General features: G+C 40.6%; 2 protein-coding genes across 20 annotated transcripts in view; one reads left to right on the top strand and one right to left on the bottom strand.

The window, feature by feature from the left end:
- Positions 1–15,526, bottom strand: part of LOC135983898 (general transcription factor II-I repeat domain-containing protein 2A-like) — a 984,084-nt gene that overhangs the window by 494,023 nt on the left and 474,535 nt on the right. The gene's annotated exons all lie outside the window — the stretch shown is intronic.
- Positions 1–15,526, top strand: part of EMCN (endomucin) — a 112,354-nt gene that overhangs the window by 23,858 nt on the left and 72,970 nt on the right. For 8 of the 19 annotated variants that reach the window (XR_006176787.2, XR_010601271.1, XR_006176782.2 and 5 more), the window contains exons 2-4: positions 5,090–5,143; positions 7,999–8,052; positions 11,622–11,669. The exons of 1 other annotated variant lie outside the window; for it this stretch is intronic. Coding sequence is in view for 6 of the 18 variants with exons in the window: in XM_065596175.1 (XP_065452247.1) it covers positions 5,090–5,143; positions 7,999–8,052; positions 11,622–11,669 (156 nt within the window). In the remaining 12 variants the exon portion in view is untranslated. Of the gene's footprint in view, positions 1–5,043; positions 5,144–7,046; positions 7,093–7,998; positions 8,053–11,621; positions 11,670–15,526 lie in introns of all 19 variants that reach the window. 10 more of the 19 variants (XR_010601272.1, XR_006176788.2, XR_006176785.2 and 7 more) reach the window with 6 other exon arrangements.

Genomic DNA, 15,526 nt, shown 5'->3' with positions numbered 1-15,526 from the left:
GTCACAATTTATTTTTTTAGTGAAGATTGAAGCAAAATGGAGAGAATATTTTTAAGACAATAGGGCTCCACACCCAGGGGTGGTAGGTTGAACCCCATACTGGAATTTGTGTTTACTTTATGCTTGTGAAAGTATTTTACTTTCTTATTTTATAATAAGCACATGAGGAAGAAATCTTGTTGATTTACAACTGTTTATTTCTGCTGAGTTGTTCCATCACTGTATACAATGGTTCCTAACTATTTTTGCAGAAGCCCCTTTGGCTTGTTTTGGCAGATGGGTGTTCCCATTCCCTTCACATCCCTTTGCATCATGTCCCAACACAGTTCCGTTGCATCTCCTTTCCTCTGTTCTTTACTCTACCTCTCCTGTCCTTCCTCTGTCCTCTTTTACCATCCTGTTATTTCCCCCTCATTATGTTTTATTTTTAGTCCTTTTGGCTCTTTCATTATTTTTTTGACTCCCCAACATAGTAGCTCTATCTTCTCTATTCTTTACTTGACAGAAGTTACAAGCTGCTCAGGGACCATGCTATGAACATGCTGCCCAGGCTTGAGAATTCCATAGTCATAGATCACATGGCTGCATTTAGTGGCAGGGGAACAAAAACAAGAGAGGTTTCAGAGTAGAGAAGCTTGAGTGAGGAAGTTGCTGCCCTGTAAGCATCAGATGCTCCCACCGCTGGCTATATTAGGGATTACTGCTGACATGGGGAGGACAGGTAAGCATTTTCAAAGAGCTGACATGTGCTTACCTCCAGTTGTAGGAGCATGCATGTTTGGGGGTATGATGAATCTGAAGTCAAGCATGAATTCATCCCTAAGGCCAGGTCATTCATTTGCATCTGCTACTTTTGGGTATATAAAAAGTCCAGCAATGGAGTAGTCCTCTGAGGCAAGGGGATCCCGGCGTCCCCTTGGGTCAGGGTCTCGTGGTCCAGCCCCTTCTGTTTTCAAGGCCTTCCCTCAACTATATTTTTCCACACCAAGGGTAGACTCTTGTCTTTGGCACTCCCTAGGTAGTGGTACGTGAACCCAGGCCCAGCCTCTCCACCAGGTTCCATTCAAGGGCCAGTGATAAGCAGCTAAATCCTGCACCCCAAAGTGCTATACTTCTGCCTCCCTGGATCACTTCCTACCAGCCTCTCTCCTCCCAATAGATAAAGTCATTTATTAGCTGAACTCAAAGATAAAGTCCTTTGAAAAGGTGTGACTTCCTCCTTCAAGGAGTTGACCAAGTCCCTATAAACAGACGTCAGGAACTCCTGCCGTGCTCCTTCGCAGGAGCTCCGAATATAAATCTCTTAACCTCCACTGTCTGCCTCCTCCTGAGCTGCTCTGCTCCCCTTTTCATGGAATCATAAACTCATAGAATATCAGGGTTGGAAGGGACCTCTGGAGTCATCTGGTCCAATTCCCTGCTCAAAGCAGGACCAATCCCCAACTGAATCATCCCAGCCAGGGCTTTTTCAAGCCTGACCTTAAAAATCTCTAAAGAAGGAGATTCCACCACCTCCCTAGGTAACTCATTACAGTGCTTCACCACCCTCCTAGTGAAAAAGTTTATCCTAATATCCAACCTAAACCTCCTCCACTGCAACTTGAGACCATTGCTCCTTGTTCTGTCATCTGTCACCACTGAGAACAGTCTAGATCCATCCTCTTTGGAACTCCCTTTCAGGTAGTTGAAAGCAGCTATCAAATCCCCCCTCATTCTTCTCTTCTGCAGACTAAATAATCCCAGTTCCCTCAGCCTCTCCTCATAAGTCATGTGCTCCAACTCCCTAATCATTTTTGTTGCCCTCCGCTGGACTCTTTCCAATTTTTCCACATTGTTCTTGTAGTGTGGGGCCCAAAACTGGACACAGTACTCCAGATGAGGCCTCACCAATGCCAAATAGAGGGGAATGATCACATCCCTCAATCTGCTGGCAATGCTCCCACTTATACAGCCCAAAATGTCGTTAGCCTTCTTGGCAACAAGGACACACTGTTGACTCACATCCAGCTTCTCGTCCACTGTCACCCGTAGGTCCTTTTCTGCAGAACTTCTGCCTAGCCACTCAGTCCCTAGTCGGTGGCAGTGCATAGGATTCTTCCGTCCTTAGTGTCCTTGTCCTTGTTAAACCTCATCAGATTTCTTTTGGCTCAATCCCCTAATTTGTCTAGGTCCCTCTGTATCCTATCCCTACCCTCCAGCGTATCTACCCCTCCTCCCAGTTTAGTGTCATCTGCAAACTTGCTGAGGGTACAATCCACGCCATCCTCCAGATCATTAATGAAGATATTGAACAAAACCAGCCCCAGGACCGACCCTTGCGGCACTCCGCTTGATACCGGCTGCCAACTAGACATGGAGCCATTGATCACTACCCGTTGAGCCCGACGATCTAGCCAGCTTTCTATCCACCTTATAGTCCTGTCTTTCAGCCCATACTTCTTTAACTTACTGGCAAGAATACTGTGGGAGACCATATCAAAAGCTTTGCTAAAGTCAAGGAATAACACGTCCACCGCTTTCCCCTCATCCACAGAGCCAGTTATCTCGTCATAGAAGGCAATTAAGTTAGTCAGGCATGACTTGCCCTTGGTGAATCCATGCTGACTGTTCCTGTTCACTTTCCTCTCCTCTAATTTCTTCAGAATTGATTCCTTGAGGATCTGCTCCATGATTTTTCCAGGGACTGAGGTGAGGCTGACTGGCCTGTAGTTCCCCGGATCCTCCTCCTTTCCTTTTTAAAAGATAGGCACTATATTAGCCCTTTTCCAGTCATCCGGGACCTCCCCCAATCATCATGAGTTTTCAAAGATAATGGCCAATGGCTCTGCAATCTCATCCGCCAACTCCTTTAGCACCCTCGGATGCAGTGCATCTGGCCTCATGGACCTGTGCATGTCCAGCTTTTCTAAATAGTCCTGAACCACTTCTTTCTTCACAGAGGACTGGTCACCTCCTCCCCATACTGTGCTGCCCAGTGCAGTAGTCTGGGAACTGACCTTATTCATAAAGACAGAGGCAAAGAAAAGCAATGTGTACATTAGCTTTTTCCACATCCCCTGTCACTAGGTTGCCTCCCTCATTCAGTAAGGGACCCACACTTTCCTTGACCACCTTCTTGTTGCTAACATACCTAAAGAAACCCTTCTTGTTACTCTTAACATCCGTTGCTAGCTGCAATTCCAAGTGTGATTTGGGCTTCCTGATTTCACTCCTGTATGCCTGAGCAATATTTTTATACTCCTCCCTGGTCATTTGTCCAATCTTCTACTTCTTGTAAGCTTCTTTTTTGTGTTTAAGATCAGCAAGGATTTCACTGTTAAGCCAGGCTGGTCGCCTGCCATATTTACTATTCTTTCTACACATCGGGATGGTTTGTTTCTGCAACCTCAATAAGGATTCTTTAAAATACAGCCAGCTCTCCTGGACTCCTTTTCCCCTTCATGTTATTCTCCTAGGGGATCTTGCCCATCTGTTCCCTGAGAAAGTCAAGTGCCTTCTCCAGGCTGTGCATATTTTGCAGGTGTGGTGGGACCAGAGCAGCTTTTTAACCACTTCCTTTCCAGTGTGGGGTTTGTATGCCCTATCACAGTGAGATATAGGATACTGGGCTAGATAGTCCTTTGTTCTATATCAGTGTGGCAATATTTAAATTATATTCTTAAATCAGTTTGTTACCACTGATACTATCAACACATTAGGATTCCTATACTCAAAACATGCGAGCTCAGAAACGTGTATACATCTATCTTTTAGCCTCGTATGTAAAATCAAGCTTCTTAAATCCTATGTCAAGACTGTTCATAAGGACCTAATTCCTCTTTGGCTTTCAGTGAGAAGTACAGTATGCACAAGGCCAAACTACTGTTGTACTAGACAACTCACTTCACTGATGTATTTTTAACGAACAGCAAAATGGTCATCATATGTCTCAATGATGCTTCTAATTGTAGGCATAAATCTGGAAACCTGTATTAATAGGGCTAGATACCTATTTTTCTGTTTTATATATTCTTAAACCTGTTTGGATTCTTGTATAATAGTATTCAGTTGTCCTCCTACTCAGTTTTTTTAAAATAATGGTGATGTAGCAAAGTGAAATAAATTTATCTTGCCACAGTTCCATTGCTGACTTCAGCAAGTCTGTTTTATTCACTCATGAGAACATACCACAGCAAGCGACTAGAGAAAGAGTTTAGATCCACTGTTGTTAGTTATTTAGTATTTTTAAAAAAACATTGAGGTTTGTGATGAACTGTTCTGACCCCACCCAGAAGTTCAGGAGGGAAGGCGTTAATATGTCATTCTAATTAAACGAGATCACAAGTATCTGCCTTTAGTGTGGGGACCTGTAAAGTATCAAGGCAGAGCCAACGGTAGGCAAGCAATGAGTCACCCTAGAAAAGGGATGTGCCATGGGAAGTCAGGGGCTGGGCACTGACTAACTATATTTAGTCAGAGAGAAGGTGGGGTGGAGAGGAACGTGGGCAGGATGAGCTGCTCTGTACATTTGGGAGTTGGCTGAAGCAAGCAACCACTTAAATGTTATTTTAACTAAAGAAAGCTGGGATTGCATTTATGTGTAGCGCTTAAAGTGGTGGTACACTTTTAATGCTAGTACTGATCTGCAATAAATTGCACAGTGGTATTGTCTAAACTGTATATTGAGGTGTAGACTTTCTTTTTTTAAATGGCCTTCCCCTGACTGCCATATCCCCAGAGCATTGTGGTAATTTAAGGGTAGTGACTACACTAAATGTTTATAGTTTTTATAGTGGGTATATTTTAATATGCTGTTTCATCTTTGTATATCTTCTCATTGTAATCCTTTTTTAATAGTGATTATGTTGTATCACATAGAGACCCTTTCCTGGAGATGGATCCCAGGGCATTTTACAAACTATAGTTTCTGTATAAATTATTAGATTAATTCTACCCTTAGATACAGACTGACAGACACATGCACACACTCCTATTAAGAACGGGTGCGGGGCGGGGCGGGGATTGTTTGATTGTTGATTATTCCTTTGACAGACATCTGTTCAGAACAGTGGTTAACTGACTAATAGTGTTTCTTTTATCAAAATATCAGCACAAGAAAATTCATCTATGACTCCAACATCCAAGAACATTCAGTCAACTACAGGTAAGACTACATCCTTTTATAATTTTATTTATAATCTGCTTAGAACAGACACATTAATCGATGATGTTTCATTAGATCTTTTAGTCTGACCGAGTATATAGTAAAGGCCAATGAATTTCATTCAGCTACCCCTGTATAGAGTCCAATCACTTGTCTTTGGCTAAAGCATATTCTCCAGAAAAGCATCTAGTCTCGATCTGAAGACATCAATAGATGCTTCCTTTGGTAGCTTGTTCCAATGATTAATCACCCTTACTGTTTAAAAATGTGTGCCTTATTTCTCATTTGAATTTTGTCTGGCTTCAGCTTCCAGCCTTTGGTTTTCCTTATGCCTTTCTCTGCTAAATTAAAGAACCTTTAGTACCTGGTATTTTCTTCCCGTGAAGGCGATTACACACTATAATCAAGTCACCACACAACCTTCTTTTTAATAAGCTCTTTAAATCTCTCACTTTAAGGCATTTCCTCCAGCCCTCAAACCATTTCTGTGGCTTTGTTATGCACCCTTTCCATTTTTCCAATCTTTTTTACAATGTGGACACCCAAACTGTGTATATTATTCCAGTATTTTTCTCACCAATGCAGTATTCATAAGTAAAATCACTTCCCTACTTACTGCTCCCGTGTTTATACATCCAAGGATCGCATTAGCCCTTTTTACCATGGCATCATACTTGGAGATCATGTTGAGTTGCTTGACCACTATGACCCTTAAACCTTAATAAATCCTTTTCTACATTGTTGCTTTTTACGATACAGACCCCCATTCTGTAGACATGGCCTGTATTGCTTGTTCCTAGGTGTGTAACTTTTCATTTGGTTATATTAAAATGCACTTTATCCGAATGGACCCAGTATACCATGTGATCCAAATAGCTCTGCATGACTGCCCTGGGCCCCATCATAACACCAATCTTTGTGTCCACAAATTGTGTCAGCTGTGATGATGAAAATGTTGAATAGTATCAGGTCTCGTACTGATCCATGGGGAACTCCATGATAAATGCCCTATTTGATGATGATTCCCCATTGACAACTAATTTTTTAGATCAGTCATTTAGCTACTTATCACATGCTTTATTGGTATTCTATAGTACAATTTTTTTAATCGGAATGTTGTGCCTAACAAAAGTCTAAGGGCTTATCTACACATGAAAGTTTAGTTTGGAAGCAGGCAGGTTATGTATTTAAAGCCAATTAACTATTCCTGACTATTTCCAGGTATGGATGCTTTTATGCCAGAATAAGAGTGCTTAATTTCAATTTAGTTTAATCCATGTGATAAACTAATTTGAATAAAGCATTCTTATTCTGGAAAAAGAGTGTCCACACTTGGAGTTGATCAGGAATAGTTAATCAGGAATAGCTTTTCCAGATTAACCAAACTTGTAATTTCAACAAAGAATGAAATCTTTCTCTGTTTTGTGACGCTTTGCTGTGAATTTGGTTTTGCTGTTGCCAAGCAGACAGAAATCTTTTCTGCAGAAGAACCCCAAAATCAACTGACTGAGTAGATATTTGATGAGTTACTGCTGTAATGTGGAAAGGGCTGAACTGTATCACTGAGTGACCAAGAGGAAAATGTCAGGGGAAATCAGAGAATATTGACACAGTGACTGCATCTAACAAATTATAGTTTCTATATAAATTATTAGACTAATTCTACGCTTAGATACAGACTGATGGATACATGCACACACTCCTATTAAGAAAGACGTGTGTGTGTGTGTGTGTGTGTGTGTGTGTGTGTGTGTGTGTGTGTGTGTGTGTGTGTGTGTGTGTGTGTGTGTTTGAGGGCAGAATTTGGCCTTATGTACTGTCATTGAAAGCAGTCAATTTTTTGGTGAAACGTGCTAAATCTTTCCCAAACATATTGTAAAATTACACAACATCTCAATTTTAGGAGAGGAAGAGAAGAATGTGATATTGAATGAAAGAGGGAATTTCAGGTAGGCAGATTATATCTACCTTGGGATCTGGCCAGAATGCTGATGTTAGCTTAATATCCTTGCCCTCCTGAAGAGTGCTGTGAGATTTTTCACTACTTAACGTTTTACATCTCATTTGAATGATGATAATTCCAGCAGCATAGTGCCAGTTTGCACCCTACTGGGATGTTGTTCAAAGAGAAGAGTCTGGCAAATAAAGAGTTTCCTTCTGAATGCTTCCTATGTGGCTTTTCCCAAGGACTCTAATTCGATTACTTATCTGGCCATAATACAAGAAGCCAAGCTTCTCCACCCAGAAGTCCACTTAGAGCAGATCAAGGTATGCCCAGGATATCATCAGAAAAAGAAAATCTGCCACCAAAAAGTGTAGCAAAAGCTATGAAGGTAACTTTTCAAACTCCTATTCACTTAGAGCAGATGAAGATATCCCAGGACTACATATTCAACACCCCATGGTTAGTTGCTACAATTTTAGTAGTTTAGTAGCTGTTACACAAATGCAACTATGACATTTTAAAAGAAAAGATATGAGGTCAAAGTTTGAAACAAACTTCTTAATTATGCAAGCAAAATTTGCAGAGGCATCTCTTCAGAGGTCACTGAATGCACAAAATAGATGCACTTGCAAAATTTGCAGGAGTATTTAAGGAGGCTGTTAGAAAACAAACCCTAAAAGAGATCACAATGTTTCTTGGAATCACAAAATGCACAAAAAAATAGGTAGTTTTTAAAAAAGATGGTTAATCCATAAACCATCAAAGGAAAGTATTACTACCTGCTCAAAGAGAGCGCCTCTCAGAATGACCACTTTTCCTCCCTTGTTTGTTTGTTGATCATTCCTTTGACAGACATCTGTTCAGAACAGTGGTTAACTGACTAATAGTGTTTCATTTATCAAAATATCAGCACAAGAAAATTCATCTATGACTCCAACATCCAAGAACATTCAGTCAACTACAGGTAAGACTACATCCTTTTATAATCTTATTTATAGTCTGTTTAGAACAGACATATTAATCAATGATGTTTCATTGATTCCTGAAGTTGAAGGCAACAAAGGACCATTAGCTCTTTTAATCTGACCGAGTGTATAGTAAAGGCCACTGAATTTCATTCAGCTACCCCTGTATTGAATCCAATCATTTGTGTTTGGCTAAAGCATATTCTCCAGAAAAGCATCCAGTCTTGATCTGAAGACATCAATAGATGCTTCCTTTGGTAGTTTGTTCCAATGATTAATCACTCTTATTGTTTAAAAATGTGTGCCTTATTTCTCATTTGAATTTTGTCTGGCTTCAGCTTCCAGTCTTTGGTTCTCTTTATGCCTTTCTCTGCTAGATTAAAGAACCTTTAGTACCTGTATTTCTTCCCGTGAAGGCGTTTACACAGTATAATCAAGTCACCACATAACCTTCTTTTAAATAAACTCTTTAAATCTCTCACTTTAAGTCATTTTCTCCAGCCCTCAAACCATTTCTGTGGCTTTGTAATGCACCCTTTCCAATTTATTAATAACTTTTTTTACAATGTGGACACCAGAACTACGTATACTGTTCCAATATTGGTCTCACCAATGCTGTATTCAAAAGTAAAATCACTTCCCTACTTACTACTTCCCTGTTTATACATCCAAGGCCTTTTTACCGTGGCATCATACGTGGAGTTCATGTGGTGTTGCTTGATCACTATGTCCCATAAATCCTTTTCTAAGTTATTGCTTTCTAGGATACAGACCCCCATTCTGTAGACATGGCCTGTATTGCTTGTTCCTAGGTTTACAACTTTTCATTTGGTTATATTAAAATGCATTTTATCTGAATGGACCCAGTTTATCATGTGATCCAAGTAGCTCTGTATGACTGCGCTGGCCCCATCATACCACCAATTGCTGTGTCATCCACAAATTCTATCAGCTGTGATGATATATCTACTTTCAGATCATTGATCAAAATACTGCATAGTATCAGGCCTAGAACTGATCCATGTGGAACCCATGATAAACACACCATTTGATGATGATTCCCCATTGAGAACTAATTTTTTAGATCAGTAATGTATCAGTGGGAAGGGCAGTATTGTTTCACTTAATGACCAAGAGGAAAATGTCAAAGGAAATCAGAGAATATTGACACAGTGACTGCATATAACAGAGTGTTTTACCCTGCACTTTCAAAGAGGTGCATAGATATTATACTATTTGATTCTGTTAACATCAAGAGTAGTTGCTAGGCTACAAAGCCTGTGCACTATGTTGAAAGTTTAGTGGTTAGACTTCACTTATTGCCTTGCAGCTCAGGTTAAAGAATTTGTGCATAGCAAGGTAATGCAATGAGCTAGCACCATATGCTGAAGCTTGAACCTAGTCACTAAATGGTAAGCACATGGAGGTGCCGGAGAGGACTGTGAGGCTCAAGGGTTTGTAGAATACAGAGTTTTTTATTTCTAGCCCACCAATTCAGATATGGCCAGATATCACTAATAGTGGGGGGGGGAGGGGGGAGAGAAGGAACCACCTCTTAAGACCACACAATGAGCTGGATTCCCCACTGACTTGTGTCACCATTTTCAGCTGTGCCAAGTAGGCATGAAATATTACTAAATCATACTTTATCATTTTGCATGCATTTGGCACAAAGTAAATGATAAAATAAGGTGAAAAATTAAGCTCTCCCTATATTTTTAAACCCCCCGTATCTGACCTCCCTCCCTCCAAGATTTCTGAGGCTGTTTCCATACTCCAGCTTGCTTGATAATTGTCTCCATAAAGTGAAAGGATGCACTTCTGGCTATGAAAAAATTGGGGGAATAGGAACCTTTCTTCAGAAGGAGTCATTGATTGGATACCTTCCCCATGGAAAAGAAAAACCGAGATTAGCATCTTGCAGGAATGTGAATTGGGGACCATAGCTTTCTTCAAGCAGATTGTCTTAGCAAATTATCAATATACTTCATGTCATATACTGCATATTTTACAAAGCAAAGACTAGATTAATAGAAAAGGAGGTGTCAAAACAGAGTTTTGTTGCCCTAGTATGAAATATGGCCTAGGAAAGAATGACTCTGCCATTTTAGGCCACCTTTGTTCATGTACCTTTCTCAGATCTATAGTATGGTATAGCGCACACAGATTCCTCTGGTTTCTAATCAGCTAATACTTTACAGGTCATATCTCAGCTCTCTCAATCTGGCTGATCTCCGAAATGCTAACGTGAGTGCAGTGTGCTGAGCAAAGGGAACAAAGCTGACTGCTCTACCCAGCAGCCAATACAGGGGCATGACATGAGAGTACTATGAATGGAGTCACATCATAATAGCAGTGTGCTGGTCTATGTCTACACCATAGGGTGTTAATACATCACGACAATATGTCATGATGCAAAGCCAAACGTCAGCATGCCACACTATGTGATGATTTTGTGCCTCTCTGCTGATTCTATTCACTAATGAAGCTGATCTCTTCCTCCTCAGACTTGATTATCATGGCCCTGATTGTCTGCCGCCCTGCATCTTGTGCAGTCATTGGCAGCAGTATGGGGTGGGTGTAAAAAAGTAGTGTTTTACACCCTCTGTGCTGTCACATTGCCAGCCCCAGCATGCAAAAATCATCACACAAGCAAAAAAAAACAAACAAAAAGGATTTAAAAATCAGAAGATTTTTAAAAATATATAAATTTGGGGGTTCTTTAAATTTGTCTTCTAATTTCTGAGCCTTTAGTGTGCACTTGGGTCATGTTCTCAGATCTTTTCTCCACAACCATGAAGGCTAGAACTTTTTGTGATAAAAGCTAAGATTTTCACAAAATTTAAAAAAAGCACCATTTATTGTGATAATCTCCCAAGAGTTGGCTCTGCACTGGTGTAGATGATGACACAAGATACCTTGAACATGCTGCACGCCCATGCATTGTTGTTTCTCCCATTCCTTTGACCGTGCTCCAAACAACAAATCATGGACTGTTTATGAGACTAAGGCTGGCCTATACCTAAAATTTCTTCTAGTGTAATTATATGGATTAGGAGTTTGACTAGTGTAACAACAGTTACCTTTACCATTAGAGCTTATTTTGGTTGGGGAGCTGGTATAAACCGTACCAGCAAGAGAACACTTTTGCCAGTCTAAACTGTGTCTTCACTAGGTCTTTCAAACATAGACAAGGCCTACAGTTGGTGTAGCTCTCACTCCCTTGTGAGTTAGAGCATGAACAATTGAATAAGAAGTGGAGGGCTGTCTTCAGGAGAAATTAGCAAATCAGTGGTTCACCAGATACATTCTCTCTATACCACCAAGGATTACAGCAGAAACCCCTATGCTTTCCATGTGATTTAGCCATGCAACTCCCACTAATTTCAGTTTGGTGTGAATGTAAGTGGTATAGCTAAATCCTGCACATCTTTGGAAACCGAAGGGAAAGCATTAGGATCCTAAATGTTACAAATGCTTTGTATGCACATTATTAACTTTCATATTTTAGCACCAAACAGACCTGGACGATGTCTGCATTAACACAATCCTTTATATTACTTTTCAGTTTCCAGTGATTCAACCTTTACTATAAGGAGTAGTACAAATGTCTCAGGTAAGCTCTCAATGTTTTCACTTTGCCTGGGATTCAGAGGTCTCTGTCACCTGCTTTGCATGTAAGACAATGAGAGAGATTCTCTACACCACAAACTTGGGCATGCATTTAAAGAAGACTTTTTTTGGTTTTGGAATATAAATGTCAGTAGAAAATTGTGCTGAACTCCTCCAAGCTGCCTGTGCAACCTTAATTCATAGAATCATAGACTTCAAGGTCAGAAGGGACCATTATGTCTGACTTTCTGCATTTCGCAGGCCACAGAAGCTCACCCAGCCACTCCTGTATCAAACCCCTAACCTATGTCTGAGTTATTGAAGTCCTCAAATCGTGGTTTAAAGACTTCAAGGTGCAGAGAATCCTCCAGGAATGACCCGTGCCCCACGCTGCAGAGGAAGGCGAAAAACCCTCAGGGCCTCTGCCAGTCTGCCCTGGAGGAAAATTCCTTCCTGACCCCAAATATGGCGATCAACTAAACCTTGAGCATGTGAGCAAGACTCACCAACCAGACACCCAGGAAAGAATTCACTGTAGTAACTCAGATCCCACCCCATCTAACATCCCATCACAGGCCACTGGGCATATTTACCGCTAATAGTCAAAGATCAATTAATTGCCAAAATTAGGCTATCCCGTCATACCACCCCCTCCATAAATTTATCAAGCTGAGTCTTGAAGCCAGATATGTTGTCTCTTGCCCCCACTGCTCCCCTTGGAAGGCTGTTCCAGAACTTCACTCCTCTGATGGTTAGAAACCTTCATCTAATTTCAAGTCTAAACTTCCTGATGGCCAATTTATATCCATTTATTCTTGTGTCCACATTGGTACTGAGCTTAAATAATTCCTCTCCCTCCCTGGTATTTATTCCTCTGATATGTATATATAGAGAGCAATCATATCTCCCCTGCGCCTTCTTTTGGTTAGGCTAAACAAGCCAAGCTCTTTGAGTCTCCTTTCGTAAGACAGGTTTTCCATTCCTCGGATCATCCTAGCAGCCCTCCTCTGTACCTGTTCCAGTTTGAATTCATCCTTTTTAAACATGGGAGACCAGAACTGCACACAGTAGTCCAGATGAGGTCTCACCAGTGCCTTGTGTAATGGTACTAACACCTCCCTATCTCTACTGGATATACCTCACCTGATGCATCCCAAGACCTCATTAGCTTTTTTCACGGCCATATCACATTGGCGGCTCATAGTCATCCTGTGATCAACCAATATGCCGAGGTCCTTCTCCTCCTCTGTTACTTCCAACTGATGTGTCCCCAGCTTATAACAAAAATTCTTGTTATTAATCCCTAAATGCATGACCTTGCACTTTTCACTATTAAATTCCATCCTGTTACTTTCCCCCATGAAAGCTCATGCTCCAATACATCCGTTAGTCTATAAGGTGCCACCGGACTCTTTGCTGCTTTTACAGATCCAGACTAACACGGCTACCCCTTTGATACTTGACATCCTATTACTATTACTCCAGTTTACAAGGTCATCCAGATCTTCTTTTATGATATCCTGGTCCTTCTCTGTATTGGCAATACCTCCCAGCTTTGTGTCATCACAAACTTTATTAGCACATTCCCACTTTTTTGCCAAGGTAAGTAATAAAAAGATTAAATAAGATTGGTCCCAAAACTGATCCCTGAGGAACTCCATTAATAACCTCCCTCCAGCCTGACAGTTCAGCTTTCAGTACGACCCGTTGTAGTCTCCCCTTTAACCAGTTCCTTATCCACCTTTCAGTTTTCATATTGATCCCCATCTTTTCCAATTTAGCTAATAATTCCCCATGTGGAACTGTATCAAATGCCTTACTGAAATTGAGGTAAATTAGATCCACTGCATTTCCTTTGTCTAAAAAAATCTGTTACCTTCTCAAAGAAGGAGATCAGGTTGGTTTGGCATGATCTGCCTTTTGTAAAACCATGTTGTATTTTGTCTCAATTACCATTGACCTCAATGTCCTTAACTACTTTCTCCTTCAAAAATTTTTCCAAAACCTTGCATACTGCACATGTCAAACTAACAGGCCTGTGGTTACCTGGATCCTTTCTTTTTTCCTTTCTTAAAAATAGGAACTATGTTAGCAATTCTCCAGTCATATGATACAACCCCTGAGTTTACACATTCATTAAAAATTCTTGCTAATGGGCTTGCAATTTCATGTGCCAGTTCCTTTAATATTCTTGTATGAAGATTATCTGAGCCCCCCTATTTAGTTCCATTAAGCTGTTTGAGTTTGGCTTCTAACTCGGCTGTGGTAATATCTACCTCCATATTCTCATTCTCATTTGTCATCCTACCATTATCCCTAAGCTCCTCATTAAAGACTGAGGCAAAGTATTTTTTTAGATATTGGGCCATGCCTAGATTATTCTTAACCTCCACTCCATCTTCAGTGTTTAGCAGTCCCACTTCTTCTTTCTTTGTGTTCTTATTTATATGGCTATAGAACCTTTTACTATTGGTTTTAATTCCCTTTGCAAGGTCCAATTCTACATGGCTTTTGGCCTTTCTCACTTTATCCCTACATGTTCTCTGACCTCAATAAGGTAGCTTTTCTTGCTGATCACTCTCATCTTCCACTCCTTGTAGGCTTTCTGCTTTTTCTTAATCACCTCTCTAAGATGCTTGCTAATCCAGCTTGATCTACAATTCCTGCCTATGAATTTTTCCCCCTTTCTTGGGATGCAGGCTTCTGATAGTTTCTGCAACTTTGACTTGAAGTAATTCCAGGTCTTCAAGTTCTTCAGTCCAATCCACTTCCCTAACTAATTTCCTTAAATTTTTGAAGTTAGCCCTTCACTAACACAATCCTTTATACAACTTTTCAGTTTCCAGTGATTCAACTATTACTATAAGCAGTAGTACAAGTGTCTCAGGTAAGCTCTCAAGGTTTTCACTGTGCAACCTTAATTCAGCCCCATTGTGCGTATGTGTTATGATATAGTCTTTAATTACATGATTGCATACTGTTTTTTTCCACTGGATCCCTGCCTCGTTTGTTGCACAGGATGGATATTGCTCAATTTATGAGCGGTTGTTCAATATTTTCTTTTATCATCATTGATCAATGTATGGCCCCATGCACACTGTTGAAATCATGCTCTGAAGACAGAATTATTAATTTCCTTATAGGCTTTTCTCTGGCAATCTGAGAACTTATAGTATCTGAGGGCTTCGCAATCATTTATTCATCTCTCTTTACAACTGTTATGTGAGATGAGGGGGTGTTATTATTCGTATATAACTGATGGGGAACTGAGGCACAGAGGGATTAAGATCAAAATATCCACTAATTTTGGGTACCCAATTTGAGCTGTCTAGGACATGAACTTTCAGAGTTCTTAATATTATGTAGCACTTCGTATGTCTGAGCACAGCTCCCACTGAATTCAGTTGCAGCTGTGAGCACTCAGCGCTTCTGCAAATTGGACTACAGGGTCTCGAGTTGGGCAGCCAGTAAATGAGAAACACACAATTAGTGACCACCTATAAAAAGTTTAGTTTAAGGGATTTGCCTGCCGTCACACAAGAACTCTGGCAGAGACGGGGATAGAATCAAGTTTCCAGAGCAATATTCAGCTGTCTTAACCATGGGACCATCCTTTCTCTTCCTGCAAATGCTTGCTTCATCCACTACACACCTTCCAACTTCTGCAACAAATGAAGCAGGGGTCCCACGGACAACAGTTTCCTTCACTACACAACTCTGATTTGTCCCTAGCACAAGTCTAGCATATGCACTGAATGACGCAGGAGTTCTGTGGAAAAAATACTATGTGATCATGCAGTTAAAGACTGTGTCATAATGCATATGCACAAGGAGGGCTGAATTAAGGTTGTATTGGCAACC

This window comes from Chrysemys picta, chromosome 5 (genome assembly GCF_011386835.1).
Source record: "Chrysemys picta bellii isolate R12L10 chromosome 5, ASM1138683v2, whole genome shotgun sequence".
Classification (NCBI taxonomy): domain Eukaryota; kingdom Metazoa; phylum Chordata; order Testudines; family Emydidae; genus Chrysemys; species Chrysemys picta.
Note: the sequence above shows the minus strand (reverse complement) of the source record. Positions and strands in the feature narration are given on the sequence as shown.